This window comes from Rhinatrema bivittatum, chromosome 2 (assembly GCF_901001135.1).
Source record: "Rhinatrema bivittatum chromosome 2, aRhiBiv1.1, whole genome shotgun sequence".
NCBI classification, from domain to species: Eukaryota; Metazoa; Chordata; class Amphibia; order Gymnophiona; family Rhinatrematidae; genus Rhinatrema; species Rhinatrema bivittatum.
This window is the reverse complement of record NC_042616.1, coordinates 369,393,631-369,418,924: the sequence shown is the minus strand read 5'-3', so window position 1 is coordinate 369,418,924 and position 25,294 is coordinate 369,393,631. Positions and strand designations below refer to the sequence as shown.

The following is a 25,294-nucleotide window of genomic DNA, read 5'->3' as shown; positions in this document are numbered from 1 at the left end:
AGGTTCGAAAGGTGGTTTCATAAGGCGACCAAGAACCAGATTAAGGTCCCAAGATGGGGCCGGAGGACGTAAAGGTGGCTTCAAATGGAGCAATCCTTTAAGAAAGCGTGTTACAAGGGGTTGTACTGAAATAGGGATACCCCCGATACCTTTATGGAAGGCGGCTACCGCACTGACATGCATTCTAATGGAAGAGGTCTTTAGACCTGATTCTGATAAATGCCAGAGATAGTCCAAGAATTTGGAAATTGGACAGGAAAGGGGATCAAGGGACTGAGAAGTGCACCATGATGTATACCTTTTCCATTTGTAGGAATAAGATTTTCTTGTGGAAGGCTTTCGTGAAGCGATCAGGACATGAGAAACTGAATCCGAAAGGTTAAATGGTTGAAGGACTAACCTTTCAACATCCATGCCGTCAGGGACAAGGCTTGGAGGTTGGGATGGAGGAGGCATCCGTCGTTTTGAGTGACCAGATGCGGGTCTTGTCCCAGAGGAATGTGCCTGCGGATGGAGAGATCCTGGAGTATGGGAAACCACACTTGGCGTGGCCAGTGCGGTGCTATCAGGATCATGGTTCCCCTGTCCTGACGTAGTTTCACGAGAGTCTTCGACAGAAGAGGAAGTGGAGGGAATGCATAAAGCAGACAGATTGTCCACGTGAGGGAGAATGCATCCCTGGGCCGAGAGTGCTGGCTCCGAATGAGAGAGCAGTAATTGTCCACTTTGTGGTTCTGAGGGGACACAAATAAGTTTATGTGGGGATAACCCCATTGCTGGAAAAGAGTGGTTGCTACCAAGGGATTGAGGGACCACTCGTGTGGGTGGAAGACACGGCTCAGTTTGTCTGCCAAAACATTGTTCACTCCCGGCAAGTAGGTGGCTCTGAGGTACATGGAGCGGGAGAGGGCTTCTGCCCAAATCTGCGCAGCTTCCTGACACAAAAGAAAGGAACCTGTGCCCCCCTGCTTGTTTATGTACCACATGGCCACCTGGTTGTCCGTCTGAATCAAGATTACGTGGTTCGATAGGCAATCTTGAAAAGTCCTGAGAGCATGTCGTATTGCTCGAAGTTCCAGGAAGTTGATCTGGTGTTTGGCTTCCTCTGGAGACCAGAATCCTTGGGTTTGTAAATTGTTTACATGGGCTTCCCAACCGACGAGCCATGGGAGTCACATAAACTGAGGAGGCCATGTGTCCCAGCAGAATGAGGAATTGTCGAGCTGTTGCTGTGCGTTGAGACTGCAACTGGCAAGCTAGGGACACAAGGATTTGGACTCGTTGATGAGGAAGGAAGGCTTTTGCCTGTAAGGTGTCCAAGTCTGCCCCAATGAAGGATAAGGTCTGAGATGGGATTAAGTAGGATTTCTCGTAATTGACAAGAAACCCTAGAGAAAGTAGAGTTTGAATTGTCAGGGTCAGGGAGGACCGAGCGATTTGCTGGGTTGGGGCCCTGATTAACCAATCGTCCAGATAGGGGTAGACGTGGACACCTTCCTTCCTGAGAAATGCTCCAACTACCACGAGGCATTTGGTGAAAACTCGTGGTGCGGATGCCAGGCCGAAAGGGAGCACTAGGTATTGATAGTGATTTCGGCCTACTAAAAAACGGAGGTATTTGCGATGAGGTTGAGTTATCGCAATGTGAGTATAGGCGTCTTTTAGGTCTAGAGAGCAGAGCCAGTCCCCTCTTTGCAGCAGAGGGAGAAGCGAGCCCAGGGTTACCATCTTGAACTTCTCTCTGTGAAGGTACTTGTTGAGGGCCCGTAGGTCCAGGATTGGTCGAAGTCCTCCTGACTTTTTTGGGATCAGAAAGTACCTGGAGTAGAACCCTAGTCCTTGTTGTGAGGGAGGAACGGGTTCTATAGCGTTTGACTGGAGGAGAAGGGAAACTTCCTGCTCGAGAAGAACAGAGCGATCGGTGAGTCCCCACGCCTGCATGGGTGGGGAGTCCGAAGGGAGAGTCAGGAAGTTGAGGTGGTAACCATGTGCAATTATCGCTATCACCCATTGATCTGTGGTGATATGATGCCATTTTTCTAGAAAGTGGCTTAACCGACCTCCTACTGGTATGGTTGGAAGAGGGATTTGGCAACTGCTCTCTAATTGAAAGTCAAAAACCCGATGCAGGGCCAGGTTATGGAGCTGCTGCGGGCTTTTGTTTTCGAGACTAGCGAGGCTGAGATTTATGGTAAGGCCTCGCAGACCTAGACTTGGTTTGTGGGGGATAATACTTCCGTGGATGGAAGAAGGACTTTTTTGGGTCCTTCTTGAACGGCTGTTTAGAAGGTAAGTCAGAAGGAATGGATGAGAGCTGTTTAAGTGTCTCATGATGATCCTTCAATTCAGCAACGATTTGCTGAATTTGCTCACCAAACAAATTATCCCCTAGACAGGGCAGGTCAGAGAGCCTGTCCTGAACCTCTGGACGAAGGTCAAATGACTTAAGCCAAGTCCAGCGTCTTGCGGAGATGGCCGTAGCAGAAAGTCTGGTGGAAGCATCAAAGATGTCGTAAGCTGTTCTTATCTCATGCTTCCCAGCTTCAAACCCTTTATTTAGTAGGGATTGAAGTTGTGGTTGGAACTGCTCTGGTAAGGTATCTGAGTACTCCTGTATCTGTTTAAGAATGACCCTATTGTATTGGGTCATATATAGCTGATAAGAGGCTATTCTGGAAATTAGCATGGCTCCTTGGTATACTTTCCTACCTATACTATCTAGGAATTTATTTTCCTTAGTAGGAGGTATGGAAGAATGTGGCTTTATTCTTTTAGCTTTCTTTTGAGCTGATTCTACCACAACAGAGTGGTGGTCTAGCTGAGGTTTCTGAAAGCCAGGTGCTGACTGTACAAGATAAGTAGAGTCAGCTTTTTTGTTTACTGGAGCAACAGATCCAGGAGATTCCCAATTCTTTTTTAGAAGGTCCAGAAAAACCTGATGAATTGGAATAGAAGTGATGACTTTAGGGGCATCCAAGAATTGGAGCAACTCCATCATCTGGTGCCTGTCATCTTGCTCCGATTGAAGCTGAAAAGGGACCAACTCCGACATTTCCTTCACGAAATTTATGAAAGAGAGGTCCTCAGGAGGAGAACGCTTTCTACTTCCCGCAGGAGAGGGTGGTGAAGGCAAATCATTGGTGTCTGTGGAGGTATCATCACCCCAGGTGTCATAAGGATCAGGTTGCTGACCTGTAGGACCATGAGGGGGTTGGATACCTGAAGGTCCCGGTTGAGGCTCCGAGAAACTCGAAGGAATTGCCGGGGGTATCGCGAATGTCCTCGATGGCATCGGTGCCTGTACCGGCATCGAAGGAATCGGTGTGGGCATCGAAGGTATGGGTGCAGTCATTGAAATTCTCGATGGAGCTGATGTGCGTATCGCCCCCGTGGAATGTATCGGTGGCGAGGGACGACATGGTACCGATGGTATTACCTCCGAAGGGGGAATTCAGTACGGTGTTTCTCCAGCCGATGAGATAGCTGTCGGAGACCCGGGTATCACCGGAGGAAGGGCAGTCATAAGCGCTTCCATCCGGGCAAGCAGCGGTGCCAGTGCTGCTGGAATCGGGTCGGTGACCGGTTCCACTCTCGGTGCCGGAGGAATCTGGAACCGTTGCATCGCCTTGTCGATGGCCTCCTGGACCAGCCGGTCCAGTTCTACCCGGAGACCTGGGGTAACAATACCCGGATCCACGGGAGGGGGAGGCTGAGGCTGAGCCGGAGGGACCACCGTCACCGGTGGAGTCGCGGCTCCCAAACCCCGAAGGGGTGAGGGTTGCCTCGGTGTCTGCGAGACAGGAGTGGACGGTGCCACTTCTGGTCGAGACTTCTTCGGAGGAGGCTCAGACAGTACTGAGGTCGTTGACTTCGATTCCTCGACGGTCCGAGAATTGTGACATTGACGGCGATGTTTTTCTCTCCGATCCCCGCGATCTTCGGGGGAAGGGACGGGAGTCGATGTCCACGGAGACATCAATGGCAGGCGGTCACCGGGAGGCTGTCGACGATGGTGAGACTTCGAAGGTGCCGGTTCCGATGACGTCGATGCAATTGATGGCGTCGGAGTGTGAGCATGGAAAAGGAGTCCCATTTTCTCCATTCTGGCTTTGCGACCTTTTGGTGTCATTAGGGCACATTTGGTGCAAGTCAGGACATCATGCTCACTCCCTAAACACAAAACACAGACTCTATGTGGGTCTGTGATGGACATAGTACGTGTACAGTCCGGGCACCGACGGAACCCCGACGCCATGGCCATAGGCCAAAAATTTAGCCGCGGGACGGTCGACTACCAACAGGCCTCGAGGGCCGAACTCGACGGTAGTCGACAAAAACAACGGCAAAAACTTTCCGAAGTACCGCGGAGCAAAATTTGAAGAGGGGAGACCCCTGAGGGGCAAATTTTTCTTCAAGAAATTAGTTGAAGAAATTCCTGTCAGGAATGTGGTAAGAGCTCCTTAACCGCGTGGCTTACTGCTGCGCGGAAAAAAGAAGACTGAAGGGAGACCCCTGCTGGCTGCAGGGTTGGTGCCGTGCTGGGCATGCCCAGTAGGGGCCAGTCAAAGTTCCTGAAACTTTGACAGAAGTTTTCCGTGGTTGGGCTCCATCCTCGATGTCACCCATTTGTGAGGACAACCATCCTGCTTGTCCTGTGAGAACAATCATTTTGAAACTCCGGCCGGAGATGACCGAGTGGACGTCGATGGAGATGGCAAAAGTTGAAGATGGAACAAGTGTTCCATCTTTTCTTGACGCGCCTTATGACCCTTCGCGGTTATCTCAGCACATTTTTGGCAAGATGTTATATCGTGCCATTGGCCCAAGCAAAGTACACACTCGAGGTGTGAGTCTGTAATGGACATGTTCCAATTACAATTGGGACATTTCTTAAATCCCGTGGCCATGTTATTGTCAACAGCCGTCAATGAAAATGTGAAGACATTTTGTGTACTCGAATGAGTCGGAATTAGAAATCTTTTTAACTCACCAGCCGGTGGTAACGAGGGAGACCCCGATAAGGGGGAGAAATTATCAGTTTTAGATCTGATTTTTAGTCAGAATTATGTGAAAAAACTCACACAGGCTCCTGCTCTGCGATGCCAAAAGCAGCGTGGGAAAACAAAGACTGAAGGGAGACCCCTGTGGCTGAGAATATCATGGCATGCTGGGCATGCTCAGTGGGCTCAGAGTGCCAGTCAAAAGTTTCTAGAAACTTTGACAGAAAGTTTTCCACAATAGGGCTCCGTCAGTGACGTCACCCGTATGCGAGGACTAGCATCCTGCTTGTCCTGGGATAATCTGTTTTTCGTGCGGGAAGGCACGCGCAGCCGCACAGAGCAATGCTCTGAACTCTACTTTGGAAGCTCCGCCTCCCGGGTCCTGATTGAAAGTTCCCATGACAGCATGGCTAAGTCAACCCTGCTATCAATGGGAAATATACTCCTATCACTATTCTCTTACTGAATACACATGAGATTTCTACCCATATAGATTCTACTGTGCATTTATTCTCTTGTATGATCTTTATCATGTTTAACTCTATGCCCTCCCGGATATAAAACACCCCCCCCCCCCCCCCCAGCTATCCTCCCGATTATTGCAATATAATTTTTACCCTGATATTTAAAGCTTTTCTATACTGTCATTTAGTAGTGCACCATCACAACGGTTTACAGTTAGGCACAAATATGTGGTTTCTAAATTATCCATGGGGTGCATTATTATACGGTTACATAGTTCAATAATATACTCTAATTGGGGAATGGGTGTGGTTACCATTTACGATTAACTGTCTCTCATTTAATACTTAATTGTGAGGAGATAATAAAAAATAAGCAGTTCTGCTTTTTCTTGGTGACTTTCTGCTTTGTGTATGTGTTGTTATTCCGCTACCTCATTGTGAAATGTTTTTTTGAAGAGCCATGTTTTTAAGCCTTTTTTGAAGAGTTTTAATTCCTTCATTAGTCTTAATTCCAGTGGTAATGTGTTCCATAGTAATGGTCCTGCCAAAGATAGAGCTCTCTCTCTAACTTGGGTCAATTTTGCTGTTTTGACTGAGGGTATGGTTAGCAGAGCTTTATTGGCCGATCTGAGATTTCTTTGAGGGACATGTAATCGTAATGCGGTGTTTAGCCAGTCAGAATTTTCGTCATTTATTAGCTTATGAACTGTGCATAATGTTTTAAATTGAACTCTCTGTTCTATTGGGATATAGCACTGTCCCATTGGTTATCCTCCTTCCACCAGATTTCTGAGATGCCAATTATGTCTATCTCATCATTCACTGCTACATGCTAACTCTCCCATCTTACTTCTTAGATTTCTGGCATTGGCATACAGACATTTACAAGTGTGTGCTTTTTGTTTGTATTAACAATCTGCTTTTCAGTTGATAGAGAAAATTTGGAATCCTTTAGTTCATATGATACTTTATTTACAGGTACATGGATTACTTTTGCTTTTATTGGAACCTGTTGGGATGTCCTAACTCTCCTGTTTCATTAGTATCATCTGAAGATACCTTCCTTCGAATCATGCACTATTGAGTGACTGTCGGCTTTCCCCCTTGTTCTAGTTTAAAAGCTGCTCTATCTCCTTTTTAAAAGTTAGCGCCAGAAGCCTGGCCCCACTCTGGTTAAGGTGGAGCCCATCCTTTTGGAAAAAAGGATCCCTCTTCCCCAAAAGATTGTCCAGTTCCTTACAAAACTGAATCCCTCTTTCCTGCAGCATCGTCTCATCCACGCATTGAGACTCCAGAGCTCTACCTGCCTCTGGGGATCTCCTCAGCACCGTCTAAAATCCTATCTGTGACGCATGAGGTCCACTACCTTCGCACCAGGCAAGTAAGTTACTAGGCGGTCCTCACATCCACCAGCCACCCAACTATCTACATTTCTAACAATCGAATCACCAACTGACGGCCGACCTAACCCTTCGCTCTTGGGCAGCTTTTCTTGAAAACTCTGGAAGCATTCAACAATGCAATACCCACTTGCTTGCTATTGGAGAAGCATTAATTCAATTGGTCATAAAAACTAACTGGTTATTTTCCAGCACTTACCATCTTCATATTTTCTTTTCCATCCTTGGTAGTCCATTACAGTCTATTAAAAACCAAAAACACAAATTAACTAACCAGAGTAATTATTAGACGAACCAATTATTACATAATTCTTATTTGGTTGAGACTACTTATTATTAAGGACAACAGGGAACCTCCATCAAGTGATGAAGATACAAAAAAAACCAAACATAAAACCCTCCAAAGTCTTATTTATGAGAAATTCATAAATTTAAGTTTAATTGAAAGCTGTTGTGATATACTGTAACTGTTTAAATATTACAATTAAAAACAAAAAACCATCTTGTGTGAAAAGATAGAAGTATTAAAATAATTACCTTATGCTCAAAGTAATTTTAAATTTTGAGGGAATAGACAACCGTGGTAAACAATGACAACTTCTTTCACTGTCCAACTTCAAGTCTCAAGTAACTGAAGTAAGGACCAGATATTTGCAGGAGTCCTGTTAACATTTTACTATGGTATTGTAATTTCTAGACTAGTCAGATATCAAAATAATATGCCTCTAAAAAATTGATGTTTGTTACTGCTTGCAGTGTAACCTGCAGTTAGAACATAAAATAGTGACACCTAGAAACTCAAGTTTGAATCCACTTTCACTATATAGTAAATAATTCTGATGAAACCAGAACGGAATGGGAGAGAGAGGTACCTATGAGTTTTATGTTTTTATGTTTTGATTTGGTTAGGAGCTGCAAAGTGGATATGTAGTAACTAGAGTTATTGCAAAAAAGATGCTTAGAGAACCATGTATTCTACAAAAACAACAAAATAAAATGTTAAATATTAAGACATCAATTTACAAACTTCTTTCATTGCTACAAAACCCACAGGTACTTTTCATACAATCTCTGTTGAGAGAGAAAAGCTTTCCCCCTTGTATGGTGTCCAGGCAAGCTCCAATGAAATCTAATACATGTTTAGATAGGTTGTAGATTGGTTTTCGGGAAATTGATGATGAACCCAAAGACTCAAGAATCTTTATTATAGCAAGAGTGGTTCCATGCGCTTCCTGAAACGTCGTGCTGGATATAGCAAATGTTGCTTACCTGATGTAACAGGTGTTCTCACAGGACAGCAGGATGTTAGTCCTCACAAATGGGTGACATCGAGGATGGAGCCCACCACAGAAAACTTCTGTCAAAGTTTAACAGAACTTTGACTGGCCCCTACTGGGCATGCCCAGCACGGCACTGACCCTGCAGCCAGCAGGGGTCTCCCTTCAGTCTGATTTTCAAAGCTACAGGCAGTGCCTAAAAAGTAAAAATAAAACGAACCCAACACTGCGGGGTGGCGGGCGGGTTTCGTGAGGACTAACATCCTGCTGTCCTGTGAGAACACCTGTTACATCAGGTAAGCAACATTTGCTTTCTCACAGGACAAGCAGGATGGTTGTCCTCACAAATGGGTGAGTACCGAGCTGAGGATGTCCTGACTTGCAGCAAATGTACCCAACGGCGTGCAACAGGCACAACAACTGGGGTGGAATTTGGGAAAGGGCATCCGCACCCTACCGGGCAGGTGGAAGGGTGTTGGTACATCACGTTGGAAAAAGGTTACGCAAGACAGATTGGCCGAAGATGGAGTCCTGTCTTCCAGCTTTGTCCAAACAATAGTGGGCTGCAAATGTATGGAGAGAACTCCAGGTTGCAGCCTTGCAGATGTCAGGAAGCGGCACCGATCGAAGGTGTGCTACTGAAGTCGCCATGGCCCTCACAGAGTGTGCTTTAACACGGTCTTGAAAAGGAATGCCAGCTTGTTGATAGCAAAAAGAAATGCAGTCCGCCAACCAGGAGGAGAGAGCCTGCTTACCCACAGGTTGTCCTAACTTGTTAGGATGGAAAGAGACGAATAATTGAGTGCTCTTCCTGTGAGCAACTGTACGGTCTACATAAAAAGCTAGAGCTCGTTTACAGTCTAAGGTATGCAGAGTCTGTTCCCCGGAGTTGGAGTGGGGCCTGGGAAAAAAGGTGGGTAGTATGATGGATTGATTGATGTGAAACTCAGAAACTACCTTAGGTAAAAACTTAGGGTGAGTGCGGAGTACCGCCCGGTCCTGCAGGAGTTTAGTGTAAGGCGGATAGGTAACTAGGGCCTGCAATTCACTAACCCTGCGAGCTGAAGTAACAGCCAAAAGGAATAACACTTTCCAAGTGAGATATTTCAAGTCACAGGAGTGCAGAGGTTCGAAAGGTGGTTTCATTAGACGACCAAGAACCAGATTAAGGTCCCAAGATGGGGCCGGAGGACGTAAGGGTGGCTTCAGATGGAGCAAGCCCTTAAGAAAGCGTGTTACCAGGGGTTGTACTGAAATAGGGACACCCTCGATACCTTTATGGAAGGCGGCTACCGCACTGACATGCATCCTTATAGAAGAGGTTTTAAGACCTGATTCCGATAGATGCCATAAATAGTCCAAGAATTTCGAGATTGGACAGGAAAGGGGATCAAGGGACTGAGAAGTGCACCATGATGTGTACCTTTTCCATTTGTATGAATAGGACCTTCTGGTGGAGGGCTTTCGCGAAGCTATCAGGACACGAGAAACTGAATCCGAAAGGTTAAAAGGCTGAAGGACTAACCTTTCAACATCCATGCCGTCAGGGACAAGGCTTGGAGGTTGGGATGGAGGAGGCATCCGTCGTTTTGAGTGAGGAGATGCAGGTCCTTTCCCAAGGGAATGTGCCTGCGGATGGAGAGATCCTGGAGTATGGGAAACCATACTTGGCGTGGCCAGTAAGGTGCTATCAGGATCATGGTTCCTCCGTCCTGGCGTAGCTTCACGAGAGTCCTCGACAAAAGAGGAAGTGGAGGGAATGCATAAAGCAGACCGGTTGCCCACTTGAGGGAGAAGGCATCCCTGGGCCGAGAGTGTTGGCTCCGAATGAGAGAGCAGTAATTGTCCACTTTGTGGGTCTGAGGGGACGCAAAGAGGTCTATGTAAGGATAACCCCACTTGTGAAATAGAGAGGTCGCTACCAAGGGATTGAGTGACCACTCGTGTGGTTGGAAGACACGGCTCAGTTGGTCTGCCAATACATTGTCTACTCCCGGCAGGTAGGTGGCCCTGAGGTACATAGAGTGGGAGAGGGCTTCCGCCCAAATCTGCGCAGCTTCCTGACACAGAAGGAAGGAGCCTGTGCCTCCCTGCTTGTTTATGTACCACATGGCCACCTGGTTGTCTGTTTGGATCAAGATTATCTGATTCGATAGGTGAGCTTGGAAAGTTCTGAGCGCGTAGCGGATTGCTCGCAGTTCCAAGAAATTTATCTGGTGTTCGGCTTCCTCTCGAGACCAGAGTCCTTGAGTTTGGAAATCGTCCACATGGGCCCCCCAACCGATGTGGGAAGCATCGGTGGTTAGGATTACTTGGGGATCTGGTGGAAGAAAAGGTAAGCCCTGAAGGAGGTTGACTTGAGTCGTCCACCAGGTTAAAGACAGGCGTAGCGCTTGTGTAATTGTGACAATGGAGGACAGAGGCTGAAGAGCTTGAATCCATTGATGTCGCAGAGTCCATTGGGTAACTCTCATGGCTAGTCGGGTCATGGGAGTGACTTGAACCGAGGATGCCATGTGTCCTAGGAGAACGAGGAATTGGCGAGCCGTGGCAGTGTTTTGAGACTGGAGCTGGCGAGCTAGGGACATGAGAGTTTGGACCCTTTGATGCGGAAGGTAGGCCTTTGCCTGTAAGGTGTCCACGTCTGCCCCAATGAAGGATAAGGTTTGAGATGGGACTAAGCAAGATTTCTCGTAATTGACAAGAAACCCTAATGAAAGGAGTGTGTGAATTGTCAATTTTAGGGAGGATTGAGTAATCTGTGAGGTGGAGGCCCTGATTAGCCAATCGTCCAGGTAGGGGTAGACGTGGACACCTTCCTTCCTGAGGAATGCTGCTACCACGACGAGGCATTTGGTAAAGACTCGTGGAGCAGACGCCAGACCGAAAGGTAGTACCCGGTATTGATAATGGTTTCGGCCCACCAGAAAACGCAGATACTTGCGATGGGATTGTGTTATCGCAATGTGGGTATAAGCGTCTTTGAGGTCGAGAGAGCACAGCCAATCCCCCCTTTGCAGCAGAGGGAGAAGCGAGCCCAGGGTTACCATCTTGAACTTTTCTTTTTGAAGGTACTTGTTGAGGGCTCGAAGGTCCAAAATGGGACGTAGCCCCCCTGATTTCTTTGGTATTAGGAAGTACCTGGAGTAGAATCCCTTCCCTTGTTGAGAGGGAGGGACGGGTTCTATAGCATTTGATTGCAGAAGAAGGGATACTTCTTGTTGTAAATGAGTCAAATGGCTGGTTAGACTCCATGCTTGAAGAGGCGGGGAGTCTGCCGGAAGAGTAATGAAGTTGAGGTGGTAACCCTGTGCGATAATTGCTAGTACCCACTGATCGGAGGTGATCTGTATCCAGTGGTGTAAAAAGTGGTACAGTCGACCTCCCACAGGGATGTCTGGAAGAGGGGTTTGGCATGTGCTCTCTACAGGGAAGTCAAAGGCCTGCCACAGGCCCAGGGGGTGGGGCTACAGCAGGTCTTTGCTTCCGAGGCTGGCGTGGCTGAGCTCTGTTGGAGGACCGTGCAGGTCGAGGCTTAGCCGATGGAGGATAATAACGACGTGGCCGAAAGAACGACTTTTTAGAGTCCTTCTTAGATGGTTGTTTGGAGGACACCTCAGATGGAGTGGATGAGAGTTGTTTCAACGTCTCGTGGTGATCTTTTAATTCAGCTACAATTTGCTGAATTTGTTCTCCAAACAAATTGTCCCCTAAGCAGGGTAAATCAGATAGACGATCCTGGACCTCTGGGCGAAGGTTGGATGACTTTAACCAAGCCCAACGTCTGGCTGAGATGGCTGTGGCTGAAACTTTTGTGGAAGCATCGAAGATGTCATAGGCCGTTCTAATTTCGTGCTTCCCTGCCTCAAATCCTTTGTGAAGAAGGGCTTGAAGCTGTGGTTGGTATTGTTCCGGCAAGGTGTCAGCGTAGTCTTGCATCTGTTTAAGGATGGCTCTGTTATATTGAGTCATGTAAAGTTGATAAGAAGCTATGCGTGAAATCAATATAGCTCCATGATACACTTTCCGTCCCACACTATCTAGGAATTTGTTGTCCTTGGTAGGTGGAGTGGAAGAGTGTGGCTTTAGACGCTTGGCCTTCTTTTGCGCGGACTCAACCACAACAGAGCGATGATCCAGTTGAGGCTTCTGAAATCCTGGTGCTGACTGGACAAGATATGTCCAGTCAGCACCAGGATTATTAACTGGTGAAACAGATGAAGGAGATTCCCAGTTTTTCTTTAAAAGATCCAGAAACACCTGGTGAATAGGGATGGAAGCGATGATTTTAGGAGCATCCAGAAATTGGAGCAGTTCCATCATCTGGTGCCTGTCATCGTTTTCAGATTGTAGCTGAAAGGGTACAATTTCCGACATCTCCTTCACAAAATTAATAAAGGAGAGATCCTCAGGAGGAGAACGTTTTCTACTCTCTGTAGGAGATGGTGGTGAAGGTAAATCTGTGTCAGAAGATGTATCATCACCCCAGGTATCGTAGGGATCATGTGGGGCTTGAAGCCCTGAAGGTCCTGGTTGAGGATCCGAGGACATCGAGCGAAATCTTGATGGCATCGGTGCTGCAGGCGGAACTGGGAACGGCGTCGAGGGCTTCGGTGCTGCCGATGGAATCGGTGCCGGTTTTGGAATCGATGGAGCCGAAGGATAAATCGTTGGAGAGAGACGAGAAGGCACCGATGGGACCACCCCGGAAGGGGGAATCAGGAACGGTGTTTCTCCTGCCGATGAGAATCCTGTCGGAGACGGTGGTGTTGTCGGTGCTACTGGAAGCACCGATGGAAGGGCCGTCATAAGCGCCTCCATGCGGCGCAGTAGCGGTGCTAGAGCTTCCACCAGAGGCTCGGTGGTCGGTTCCCTCCTCGGTGCCGGAGTCGGTGCCGGTGGAGGTTGGAACTTCTGCATCGCTTTCTCGATGGCCTCCTGGACCAGCCGGTCCAGTTCTGCCCGGAGACCAGGGGTAACGATACCCGGCTCGACGGGAGAGGGAGGCTGAGGCTGAGCCGGAGGGACCACCGTAACCGGTGGGATCACGGCTCCCACACCCGGAAGGGGTGAGGGTTTCCTCGGTGCCTGCGAACGAGACATGGACGGTGCCAGGTCTGACCGAGGCTTCTTAGTCGGTGGCTCGGCCTGTACGGAGGTCGATGGTTCTGGATCCTCGACGGGCCGAGACTTGTGCCGTCGATGGCGATGTTTGTCTTTCCGATCTCCTCGCCCATCCGGGGAGGGGACAGGAGTCGACGGCCGAGAAGTCATCGATGGTGGACGGTCACCGGAGGGTTGACGGTGATGGTGCCGGTTCCGATGACGTCGATGCTATCGATGGCGTTGGGGTGCGAGCATGGAAGAGGAGCCCCATCTTCTCCATCCTGGCTTTGCGACCTTTGGGTGTCATTAAGGCACATTTGGTGCAAGTCAGGACATCATGCTCGCTACCTAAACACAAAACACAAACCCTATGGGGGTCTGTGATTGACATAGTCCGGGTGCAATCCGGACATCGACGGAATCCCGTCGCCATGGCCTTGGGCCAAAATTTAGCCGCGGGATCGGTAATTGCCAACAGGCCTCGAGGGCCAAAATCAACGGAAGTCGATGAAAATCGGCAAAAAACTTACCGGATTTCCGCGAAGTTGAAAAAAATTTGTCGAAGGGAGACCCCTGAGGGGCAAATTTTCTTCGGAAAGAAAGAACCGAATTCCTGTCAGGAACGTGGTAAGAAGAGCTCCTTTCGCCGCGTGGCAACTGCTGCGCGGAAAAAAGAAGACTGAAGGGAGACCCCTGCTGGCTGCAGGGTCAGTGCCGTGCTGGGCATGCCCAGTAGGGGCCAGTCAAAGTTCTGTTAAACTTTGACAGAAGTTTTCCGTGGTGGGCTCCATCCTCGATGTCACCCATTTGTGAGGACAACCATCCTGCTTGTCCTGTGAGAAAAAGCCAGTTGTCTAAGTAAGGCAACACAAAGATATTGTTTTTCCTTAAAAAAGCCATTACTACTGCTAGACACTTTGTGAATACCATGGGCACAGCTGAGAGGCCAAAGGGGAGCACATGAGACTAGCATTGTCGAGTTGCTATAGTGAAGCAGAAATTTCCTGTGATCTTTGTTAATCAAAATGAGCATCCTTGGAGGAAGTGGCATCATCCTGCTGAATGGCTGCTTAGGGACTGAGCTGATTTAATTGAGTTCTGTATATGCCTGAATGCTTACTCCATAACTCAGCGAATTGCACAATAAACATCCCAGCATCAACAGATGTCTTTGCGGAAGTAATCTATGGACTTGAAACAATTTTCCTTTGTGAACATTACCTTGCTGATGGAGAAGGACCCTAGTGAAGGCAGGGAAATGGAGGAAAACCTAAAGGAGGTAGGCCACAGTAAGAAAAATGATTCACCCACTATTACAAACTCTGACACACTCACTCGTGATTTTCAGTGGTGGTTCCAGGAGTTGCACCAAGATATGCCCGGGATAAGAAAGATACTAGACACAGTTGCTGAGCTTTGGAGTGATTTTACAGTTGTAGGCAGATGAATTGAATAGGCCGAGTCACGGCTGGATGAGCAGGACACTGCTATCACATGGTGGCAGAGTCAGCTGATTTACTGAAAACTAAAACAGGATTGAACTAGCGCCCAGAAGATTTTGAGAATGAGGGAACCTTCAATTTCGTGAGGTTCCAGAGGGGACCAAATTTGGGGACTGTACTCAAATAGTGACTAGAATCTGTACCACTTTTCTGAGCTCTAATGAGTGAACAGCAGAACTACCCAGTATTCAGTTAGACTGAGCACACAGATCTCTTGGTCAAACCCATGGAAACTCTCTGCAACATATCGCTTGTTTCAACAAGCGATATGTTGCAGCGATATACTTAAGAAAAAATCATTTATCAACACACAATTAAGCTCGGGAATTCATTGCCAGAGAATTTGGTTAAAGAATTACTGTAGCTGGATTTAAAAAAAGATTTGGATATGGTCCTGGAGAAGTCGTCCAAAAACTGCTATTAATCAATTGGGGATAGCCACTGCTTTTGCCAGAATTAGTTGCATGGATTGGCTACGGCTGGAAACAGAATACTGGGCTTGATAGACCCTTGGTCTGACCCAGTATGGCATATTTTATGTTCAAGTCAGGAAGATAGGTCAAATTACCTGGAAGGTCATCAATTAGAAGTGCTGCAAGATCTCTTATCCATAATGATTTAGAAGAGGAGAGACTTTAGAGAAATGACAATCCTGCACAACGGTGATCTTGCACTGGCTCTTCTCGTTTGGATTCTGCTTTTCTATTAGTGCAAGTTCCTCACATATTAAAATAGTGGAAGAGGCAGGCAAGATCTTGAGCGCAGCAGGGCTTTTGCCTCAAAAGCAAGCTTCTCATGTAGATGGGCTCAGCACTCAGGGTCCCTGGTCTTCCTAGGAAAGCTGTTGCCAAATTAATTTCCTGTCCGTTCCATAGTAGTCCATATTGGGGAATGATCTAACTGTGTAAGGGATTTTCCCTGACACAGATGAAAGAAGACCCAACTAAGTAGCAGCAAGTACCGCATGGCAGGTGGTGGATAAAACTGCAATCTGGAGGCTCCTCTTCCTCAAAGGAAACACTCACATTATGTGTGACTAGAGACCAACCTGACTGATTCTGTATTTTTGTAGTTTATGAATGGGCGATTCCACACCCAAAGCTGATGTGAGGATCTATGTTTTAATGAGACTGTTTTCTTTATGTTGAAATGCATCAATGTAGACTATAGTATTCAGAAGGGAATTTAGGTTTTCATAAAAGATGTGGAGCCTGGATTCCTCTGAATGGGAACATTGGGCTTGATGGAGTTATTCTCCTGGATGGAGTGTTTCCATCAGTTGGATGGGTGGATAATTATGTGAAGAGATGGTTTGGGAGGGGGGAGGTAGGAATGGGTGGGAAAGACTAAGAAGAGCTTGCTCTGTAGGTTTAGGGAACTGTATGGAACTAATGTAACAGGGTTTGTACTGGACTGCCAGAGGTTTTATGTAAAGTATTATTAGATGGGATATGGGATTCACAAAGTTGATTGTCATGTGCTATATAATGTCAGTATGGGATTAGGATGGCTCGATTAAAAATTGTATCACTAAATGTTATAGGACTGAATTCCCCACATAAGAGGAGACTAATATTTAGGGAAGCATATCAGCTGAGAGCAGATTTCTTATTTTGTCAAGAAACACATCTATGTAAAAGAAACGAAAGGATCTTAATCTTGGGATCTTTTTCCACAGCAATTTTTGTTTTTTTTTTCTAATGTTAAAAAAATAGAGTGGGGTGGTTTCTTATTTTCTAGAAACTTGGTAGTAAGAAGTTAGATCAGTCATTAGGGATCAAGAGGGGGACTATATCATGATGAAAATAGGATTGCATAATGAGATTTATACTTTGGTGAATCTCTATGCACTCAATGTGGCTCAAAGACCCTTCTTTGACACTCTAACAAAAGTACTTTCTGAGTAGGTAGAAGGGTATCTTATTATAGGGGGTGATTTAATTTAACTAAACATCCCTACCTAGATAATTCCAGTGAGTGGAGAATGCCCTCTTTTCAATATAGGCTTTGGTTAAAGAGTTTGATATCTGAATAGGGACTGGAAGAAATTTGGAGATAGCAAATGTTGCTTACCTGTAACAGGTGTTCTCACAGGACAGCAGGATGTTAGTCCTCACATATGGGTGACATCATCAGGATGGAGCCCAATCACGGAAAACTTCTGTCAAAGTTTCCAGAACTTTGACTGGCCCTACTGGGCATGCCCAGCATGGCACTAACCCTGCAGCCAGCAGGGGTCCCCCTTCAGTCTTATTTGATAGCTACAGGCAGTGCCGAAAAAATAAAACAAGAAAACTTACGAACCCAACACCGCGAGGCGGCGGGCGGGTTTCATGAGGACTAACATCCTGCTGTCCTGTGACAACACCTGTAAGCAACATTTGCTTTCTCACAGGACAAGCAGGATGGTAGTCCTCACATATGGGTGAGTACCGAGCTGAGGATGTCCGAACATGCACCAAATGTACCCAACGGCGTGCAACAGGCACAACAAATGGGGTGAAATTTGGTAGAGGGCATCCTGAACCCCACCGGGCAGGCGGAAGGGTGTTGGTACGTCACGTTGGAAATAGGTTACGCAGGACAGGTGGCCGAAGATGGAATCTTGTCTTCCGGCTTTGTCCAAGCAATAGTGGGCTGCGAAAGTGTGGAGAGAACTCCAGGTGGCAGCCCTGCAAATGTCAGGAAGCGGCACCGATCGTAGGTGTGCTACTGAAGTCGCCATGGCCCTCACAGAATGTGCTTTAACACGGTCTTGGAAAGGAATGCCTGCTTGCTGATAGCAAAAAGATATGCAGTCCGCCAACCAGAAAGAGAGAGTCTGCTTACCCACAGGTTGCCCTAATTTGGTGGGATGGAAAGAGACGAATAACTGAGTGCTCTTCCTGTGGGCAACTGTACGGTCTAGGTAGAACGCTAGAGCTCATTTACAGTCAAGGGTATGCAGAGCATATTCCCCTGGGTTGGAGTTGGGCCTGGGAAAGAAGATAGGTAGTATGATGGTTGATTAATGTGAAAGGAGCTACTGCAAAGGCAACAAACCTATGTTAGAAAAAGAAACAAGAGTAAGAGGAAAAAGAAACAGATCTGGTTTTCTAAAGAGGTGGCTGAAAAAATAAAAGTAAAAAGAATAGTGTCCAAGAAGTATAAAGTATCCCCAAAAAATGTCAAAACTGAGGAAGACAAAGAAAGAAATAAGGAAAGCAAAATGTCAAGTGGAAGAAAGGACTGCCAAAGAAATATAGTGAGGAGACAAAACATTTTTCAGATATATCAATGAAAGAAGGGAGGTCAGAAGTGGTATAGTGAAATTGAAAGGTGACAAGGAGCAATGTGTACAGAGTGGCAAAGAAATGTTAAGATTACTTACCTGGTAATCTCCTTTTCCTTAGTGTATGCAGATGGACTCAAAACAAATGGGTATAGTGTGCTCGTGCTAGCAGTTGGAGACGGATCTGACGTCAGCACGGGTACATATACCCCCACAGGAAGTGAAGCAATTCAGTAATCTTCCTTGCAAAGCTGTTATAGCTATATGTGTACTGACCGATCGATTAATCAACAGGATTACCCTGACCAATTGATGGTAACTGGAGACCGCCAGTGTTCTCAACTGGAAGGCGTCGACACCCGGCAGGGTGGAAGCCCTATTATAAGCAAAACATGGCTTACCGTGAGTCAGCGAATCCCCATGTATACCGGCAGCCGGGCGGGATGCTGAGTCCATCTGCATACACTAAGGAAAAGGAGATTACCAGGTAAGTAATCTTAACATTTCCTAGCGTGTAGCAGATGGACTCAAAACAAATGGGATGTACAAAAGCTACTCCCGGACTGGGCGGGAGGCTGCCCGAGGACCGTGTAGGATCGCCCTCGCAAATGCGGTGTCCTCCCTGGCCTGAATGTCCAGACGGTAGAATCTGGAGAAGGTATGGAGGGAGGACCACGTCGCCGCTTTACATATCTCTGCAGGCGACAGCAGCTTAGCTTCTGCCCAAGAGGCTGATTGTGCTCTGGTAGAGTGAGCCTTGACCTGTAGAGGTGGTGGTTTTCCTGCCTCTACGTAGGCTGCCTTGATAACTTCTTTAATCCAGCGGGCGATGGTCGGCCGTGAGGCCGCTTCCCCTTGCTTCTTCCCGCTGTGCAGGATGAACAGGTGGTCCGTCTTTCGTACTGCTTCTGACATTTCCAGGTATCTGGACAGTAGTCTGCCGATGTCGAGATGACGTAGTATTCGACCTTCTTCCGATTTCTTCAAACCTTCCGTGGTAGGCAAGGATATGGTTTGGTTGAGGTGAAAGTGTGAGACCACCTTAGGTAAAAAGGAGAGAACTGTACGAAGATGGATAGCCTCTCGAGTTATTCTGAGAAATGGATCACGACAGGATAGTGCTTGTAGCTCTGAGATGCGGCGTGCTGAACACACAGCCAGCAGGAACATCCATTGAGAGACCTCACTGCACAATGTTAATATCCATAAAGAGACATCACTGCACAATGTAAATAAGTTACCTCTGTAAATTTTACGCTACTATCCTTATTTCCTTCCTCTCCCAGTTCTACAACCTTGTTTTATTGTAACTTTTGCTTCCGTTGCACTTGTTAAAAGAACAGTTTTTGCACCCCCTGTTATATGTAAACCGGCATGATATGATCTTATCATGAATGCCGGTATAGAAAAACCTTAAATAAATAAATAAATAAATAAAAATCTTCAAGGTCAATAACCAGAGCGACAGGCCTCGAAGGGGCCTGAAGGCTAATCCCGCTAGAAATTCCAACACTAGGTTGAGGTTCCACAAGGGCACTGGCCACTTCAGTGGCGGGCGAATGTGCTTGACTCCTTTCAGGAAACGTGAAACGTTTGGGTGCTGGGCAATGGATTTGCCGTCACGTCTGGGACCGTAGCAAGACAGCGCTGCTACCTGTACCTTGATGGAGCTGAGGGACAGACCCTTCTGAAGTCCATCTTGTAGAAAGTCCAAGATAAGAGGAATCTTAGCGGCATGTGAATTGGTGCCGTGAGAATCGCACCAGGCTTCAAAAACTCTCCAGATCCTGATATATGTAAGTGATGTGGAGAACTTGCGTGCTCGGAGGAGTGTATCTATCACCGACTCCGAGTATCCCCTTTTTCTTCAGCAGGGGCCATGGAGGAAAGGCGTATAGCAGGATCCCGAGGCCACGGCTGTACCAGGGCATCGATCCCATGAGCCCGAGGATCTCGCCTGCGGCTGAAATATCTGGGAACTTGAGCATTGGGCCTGTCTGCTAGTAGGTCCATGGCTGGCGTCCCCCATCGATCCACAATTATCTAAAAAACTGTGGGTGAAAGTTGCCACTCCCCCGGGTTTAGGCTTTCTCTGCTGAGGAAGTCCGCCGTCGTGTTGTCCTTCCCGGCAATGTGGATGGCGGAGATGTCCTGGAGATTTGCTTCTGCCCAAATCATCAGGGGAGTTATTTCCAGGGACACTTGTTGGCTTCTGGTTTCACCCTGTCGGTTGATGTATGCCACCTTGGTGGCGTTGTCTGACATCACTCTGACCGCTCTGTTGCAAAGTCTGTGGGCAAATCGCAGGCACGCTAGCCTGACTGCCCGTGCCTCTAGTCGGTTGATATTCCACCTTGACTCTTCTCTGGTCCACCGGCCTTGGGCGGTGAGCTCCTCGCAGTGTGCTCCCCATCCGTTCAGGCTGGCATTTGTGGTGAGCAGAATCCAGGTTGGGGAGGACATTCTTGACCCCCGGCTCAAGTGGCCGGGCCGTAACCACCAGCGTAGTTGATTCCGCACTCTGGCTGGTAGAGGCAGGTGTATGGTGTAGTCCTGTGATCGTGGACTCCATCGAGATAGAAGGGCGCGTTGCAATCGTCTCATATGAGCCCGCGCCCATGGCACCACCTCCAGAGTGGATGCCATTAGGCCGAGGACTTGTAGATAATCCCGAGCTGTGGGCCGGCTGGCGCTCAGCAGGACCTGCAGATGATTCCGGAGTTTTGACAGTCTCTTGGAGGTCAGGCTGACCTTGTCTTCTTGGGTGTCGAATTGAACCCCTAGGTATTCCAGCAACTGGGATGGCTGTAGGGAACTGTTCTTTATGTTGACTACCCATCCTAGGCTTTCCAGAAGAGCTATAACTCTTGTTGGTTGCCCGGTGACTCTCCTCCGGCGACATTGCCCTGATCAGCCAATCGTCCAGGTAGGGATGGACGAGGATTCCTTCCTTCCTGAGTGCCGCTGCCACTACTACTATTACCTTGGTAAAGATCCGCGGCGCGGTGGCTAACCCGAAGGGTAAAGCCCAGAACTGGAAGTGCTGATTTAGGACTTTGAAGCGTAAATAGCGCTGGTGATCCCGATGGATTGGGATATGCAGGTAGGCTTCTGACAGATCTAGGGAGGTGAGGAACTCCCCTGGCTGTACTGAGTTCTTGACAGACCGTAGAGTTTCCATGCGAAAGCTGGGGACCCGTAGGTGTCGATTGACTGACTTGAGGTCCAGGACGGGCCTGAAGGTGCCCTCTTTCTTGGGTACTATGAAATAAATGGAATAATGCCCAGAAATTACCTCTTCCGCAGGTACTGGGATTATGGCTTTTAGGGCCAGGAGCCTCTGTAAGGTCACTTCTAGTGCCGCTGTCTTGAGTGGCGAACAAGGAGATTCCACAAACTTGTTCGGTGGAAGCCGAAAGAAATCCAGGTAATATCCTTCCCGGATGATGGCGAGGACCCACTGGTCCGAAGTGATCGCGACCCACCTGCGGTAGAAGAGGGTTAGCCTGCCCCCTATGGCTGCTACCCTCGGATGGGTCAGCTGATTGTCATTGTGGGTTACGGCCGGGGCCAGAACCCGGGCCGGTTCTCTTCTTGGTGTGCTTAGCCCGAAAGGGCTGATTCCTGGCCTGAGAACGAGGTGCTTGATAGCGAGACCTGTAAGGGTTGAAGCGCTGCGAGTTTCTACCTCTGGATGGTCTGGAAACAGGACGCTGGCTCCTCCTTGACCTGTCTTCTGGTAGACGGGCTAACGGAGAGGCACCCCATGTAGTAGCCCAATTCTCAAGGTCGCTGCCGAACAGTAGTGATCCCTTAAAGGGCATTCTTGTGAGTCGAGTCTTGGAGGACGAGTCGGCCGCCCAATTGCGTAGCCAAAGCTGTCTCCTGGCTGCCACTGAGGAGGACACTCCCTTGGCTGCAGTATGGACGAGGTCGGAGGCCGCGTCTGTGAGAAATGCGAGAGCCGATTCCATGTCTTCTCCTAGGGTGTTGTTTCTTGCCTGTGATAAACAGGAGCGCGTCACCACGGTGCAGCAAGTCGCAATTCGAAGGGACATGGCTGCTACCTCAAAAGCTTGTTTCAAAATGGTGTCCATGCGTCGGTCATGTGCATCCTTGAGAGCCGCTCCCCCCTCCACCGGAATGGTGGTGCGTTTCACGATTGCATTAATTATGGCGTCTACCCTGGGGCACGCCAGCAATTCCTTGGCTGTCGGATCTAGAGGGTACATGCCTGACAAGGCCCGACCCCCTTTAAATGAGGCCTCCGGTGCCTTCCATTCCAGCTCGATTAGCTGCTGTGCTGCTTGTAGGAGGGGAAAGTGGTGAGCCGTTTGGCGCAGGCCCTCTAGCAGAGGGTTCTGTACAGGAAACCCTGAGGGGTCCTGGCCCAGAATGACCAGCTCCGATAAGCATTGTGAGACCAGGCCTGGCAGATCTTCTCTCCGAAAGAAGCGTCTCATGGTCTGATATGATTCTATCTCCAAGGGAAGTTCATTCTCTTCGGGGGGGCTCCTCACTTACCTGTGAATAATCCGAATCCCCATGATTGGGGCTGTCGGGTGGTGAGTGGCTGCGCCTAGGTCTCGAGGGTCCAGGGGCTGGATCAACCGGGACGGAAATACCCATCCGAGGAGCAGACTGCATCTGGACAAAGGCGTGAATCCCCTTGAACAATTCCACCCAGGAAAGCGAAGTCAGATCTGGCCGCAGGGGTACCAGGTCTCTCGGATTCCCTGGCTGCTCGCCGCGGCCTGCGAAGTCCAGTGTGGTCCCCGAGGAACCGCTAGGCTGGGACCGGTCTTGTCCTGGAACTGCCATGGCTTCCTCACATTGGGTGCATAGGGAGTCCGCTTCCTCGCTCTGTGTAGCTCTAAGGTTGCATGCTGAGCAGAGGCTTAGAGCATTCATGCCTGATTCTGGGGGTGCCGGCTCTGCGGATGCAGAGGCATTGTTATGCTCCATTTGCTTTAAATGCAGTGGCGTCCTACGATATGCGCCTCACACGGGCGCTCAACAGCATGCGCCTAGAATGGGCGTCTTATCAACGTGCGCCTACAGCGGGCGTCTTATAAACAGTGCCCCTATGAACGGGCGTCTTATAACGTGCGCCTATAGCAGGCGTCTTATAAGCAGTGCGCCTATAGCCGGGCGTCTTATAAGCAGTGCGCCTATGAACGGGTGTCTTATAAGCAGTGCGCCTATGAACGGGCGTCTTATAAATGTGCGCCTATAGCGGGCGTCTTATAAACGTGCGCCTATAAACGAGCGTCTTATAAATGTGCGCCTATAAACGGGTGTCTTATGAACGTGCGCCTATCGCGTGCGCTAACCATATGCGCCTATCGCGTGCGCTAACAACATGTGCCTATCGCGTGAGCGTTTAGCAAGCAAAAGCGCTTAATTAGAAAACAGATGTAGGCAGGTAAAAATGGCGACCTCCCAGGCGGGCGGCCTCGTAGGCAGGCCCAGTCAGTCCACACTTCCTCGGAGACCAAGTAAAGATGTACGCCTTACCTTGTCTTCGGCGTTTCCCGGCTGCGACCCGGGCGGTCTCCGGCTACGGGGGGAGAGGGGAATACCTTCACCGCCGCGCTCAAGGAAGTGCACCCGCTGCCTCTAGGCTGCGCCCGAACCGCTCGGGGGCCAAGTCCACGCCGGGACCAAGGCTGCCTCTAGGCCGCGCCCGAACCGCTCAGAGGCCAAGCCGCGCCCGAGCCCTTCTCACTCGGGGGCTGGGTCCCTGCCGCGAACCGGCCACCGGACCGAGGCTCCTACCTCCGAGGGACCACGGAAGTCAGCTCGGGAAACTCAACTGGGTGAGTGACCGCCTGGTATCACCACAGGAGTGCGGGGCTCGTCTTCAGTAGATTTCTTCTATGAATTTAGTCGATAGAATTTGGAAACACGATCAGCGAGCGTTGGTAGCTCCAAACTGCTTTGGAGACAGAAATTACTGAATTGCTTCACTTCCTGTGGGGGTATATGTACCCGTGCTGACGTCAGATCCGTCTCCAACTGCTAGCACGAGCACACTATACCCATTTGTTTTGAGTCCATCTGCTACACGCTAGGAAATGACAGAAATATTAAATACTTCAGTTCGGTCCTCACTAAAGAAGACCCTGGAGAAAGAGAGTTGCTGGTTAATACAACCATAGATGGGTTTGGAGCAGAAAAAACGCCATTTACAAAAGAAAAAGTATAGGAGGAGCAAGGCAAACAAAATGGACAAGGCCAAGGGGCTGGATGAGATACACCCCAGTTTACTGAGAGAGCTCAGAGATGTGTGGGCAGGTCTGCTGAAGGACCTGGTTCAATAGATCTCTGGCAACAGGAGTGGTGCTGCAGGATTGGAGAAGAGCAGTAGTAGTCCTGCTTCACAAGAAAGGTAGCTGAGAGGAGGCCGGAAACTACAGACAAGTTAGTCTCACCTCAATGCTGGGAAAATTAATGGACACTCTGCTGAAGGAAAGAATAGTGAACTATCTACAATCTGGTGGGTTGCTGGACCAGAGGCAGCATGGATTCACCAGGTGAAGTTCCTGCCAGACAAATCTGACTGATTTTTTTTTTTTGATTGGGTGACTAGAGAACTGGATCGAGGAAGAGCGCTCGATGTGATCTACTTGGATTTCAGCAAAGCTTTTGATACAGTCCCACACAGGAGGCTTGTGAATAAAATAAGAAACTTGGGAGTAAGTACCAAGGTAGTGGCGTGGATTACAAACTGGTTAATTGATAGGAGACAGAATGTAATATAAAATAGAACCTACTCTGAAGAGAAAACCATTTCAACTGGAGTGCCACAGGGTTAGGTTTTGGGACTGATTCTGTTCAATATCGTTATAAGTGATATTGCGGAAGGCATAGAAGGTAAAAATTGTCTATTTGCGGATGATACTAAGATCTGCAATTGAATGGACATGCCTGAAGGAGCAGAGAGAATGAAAAGGGATTTAAAAAAGCTGGAAGAGTGGTCGAAGATTTGGCAGCTGGGATTCAATGCCAAGAAGTGCAGAGTCATGCATCTGAGGTGTGGTAATCCAAAACAGCTGTATGCGAGAGGGGGTGAAAACTGATGTTCACAGACTAATGCAGGGATCTTGGGGTAATTCGGCTAGCTAGACTGGAATTTGGCTAGCTTTGCTGGTGCTTTAGCAATTGTGAGAAACGGAAAGCCATTCACAGATGGGGAGTATGCCAAAACATTCATGCTTGATGTTGCCAATGAACATTTTGATGACTTTTCGGATAAAGACAAGATAATCAAA

The 25,294-nt window shown here is 48.3% G+C and overlaps 1 protein-coding gene across 8 annotated transcripts in view; it reads right to left on the bottom strand.

Annotated features, from left to right (window-relative positions):
• The window catches only part of LOC115084722, a 664,924-nt gene that overhangs the window by 365,346 nt on the left and 274,284 nt on the right, over positions 1 to 25,294 (bottom strand). For all 8 annotated transcript variants that reach the window (XM_029589949.1, XM_029589957.1, XM_029589951.1 and 5 more), the window contains one exon: positions 7,064 to 7,106. In XM_029589949.1, coding sequence (XP_029445809.1) covers positions 7,064 to 7,106 — 43 coding nt within the window. The remainder of the gene's footprint in view (positions 1 to 7,063; positions 7,107 to 25,294) is intronic.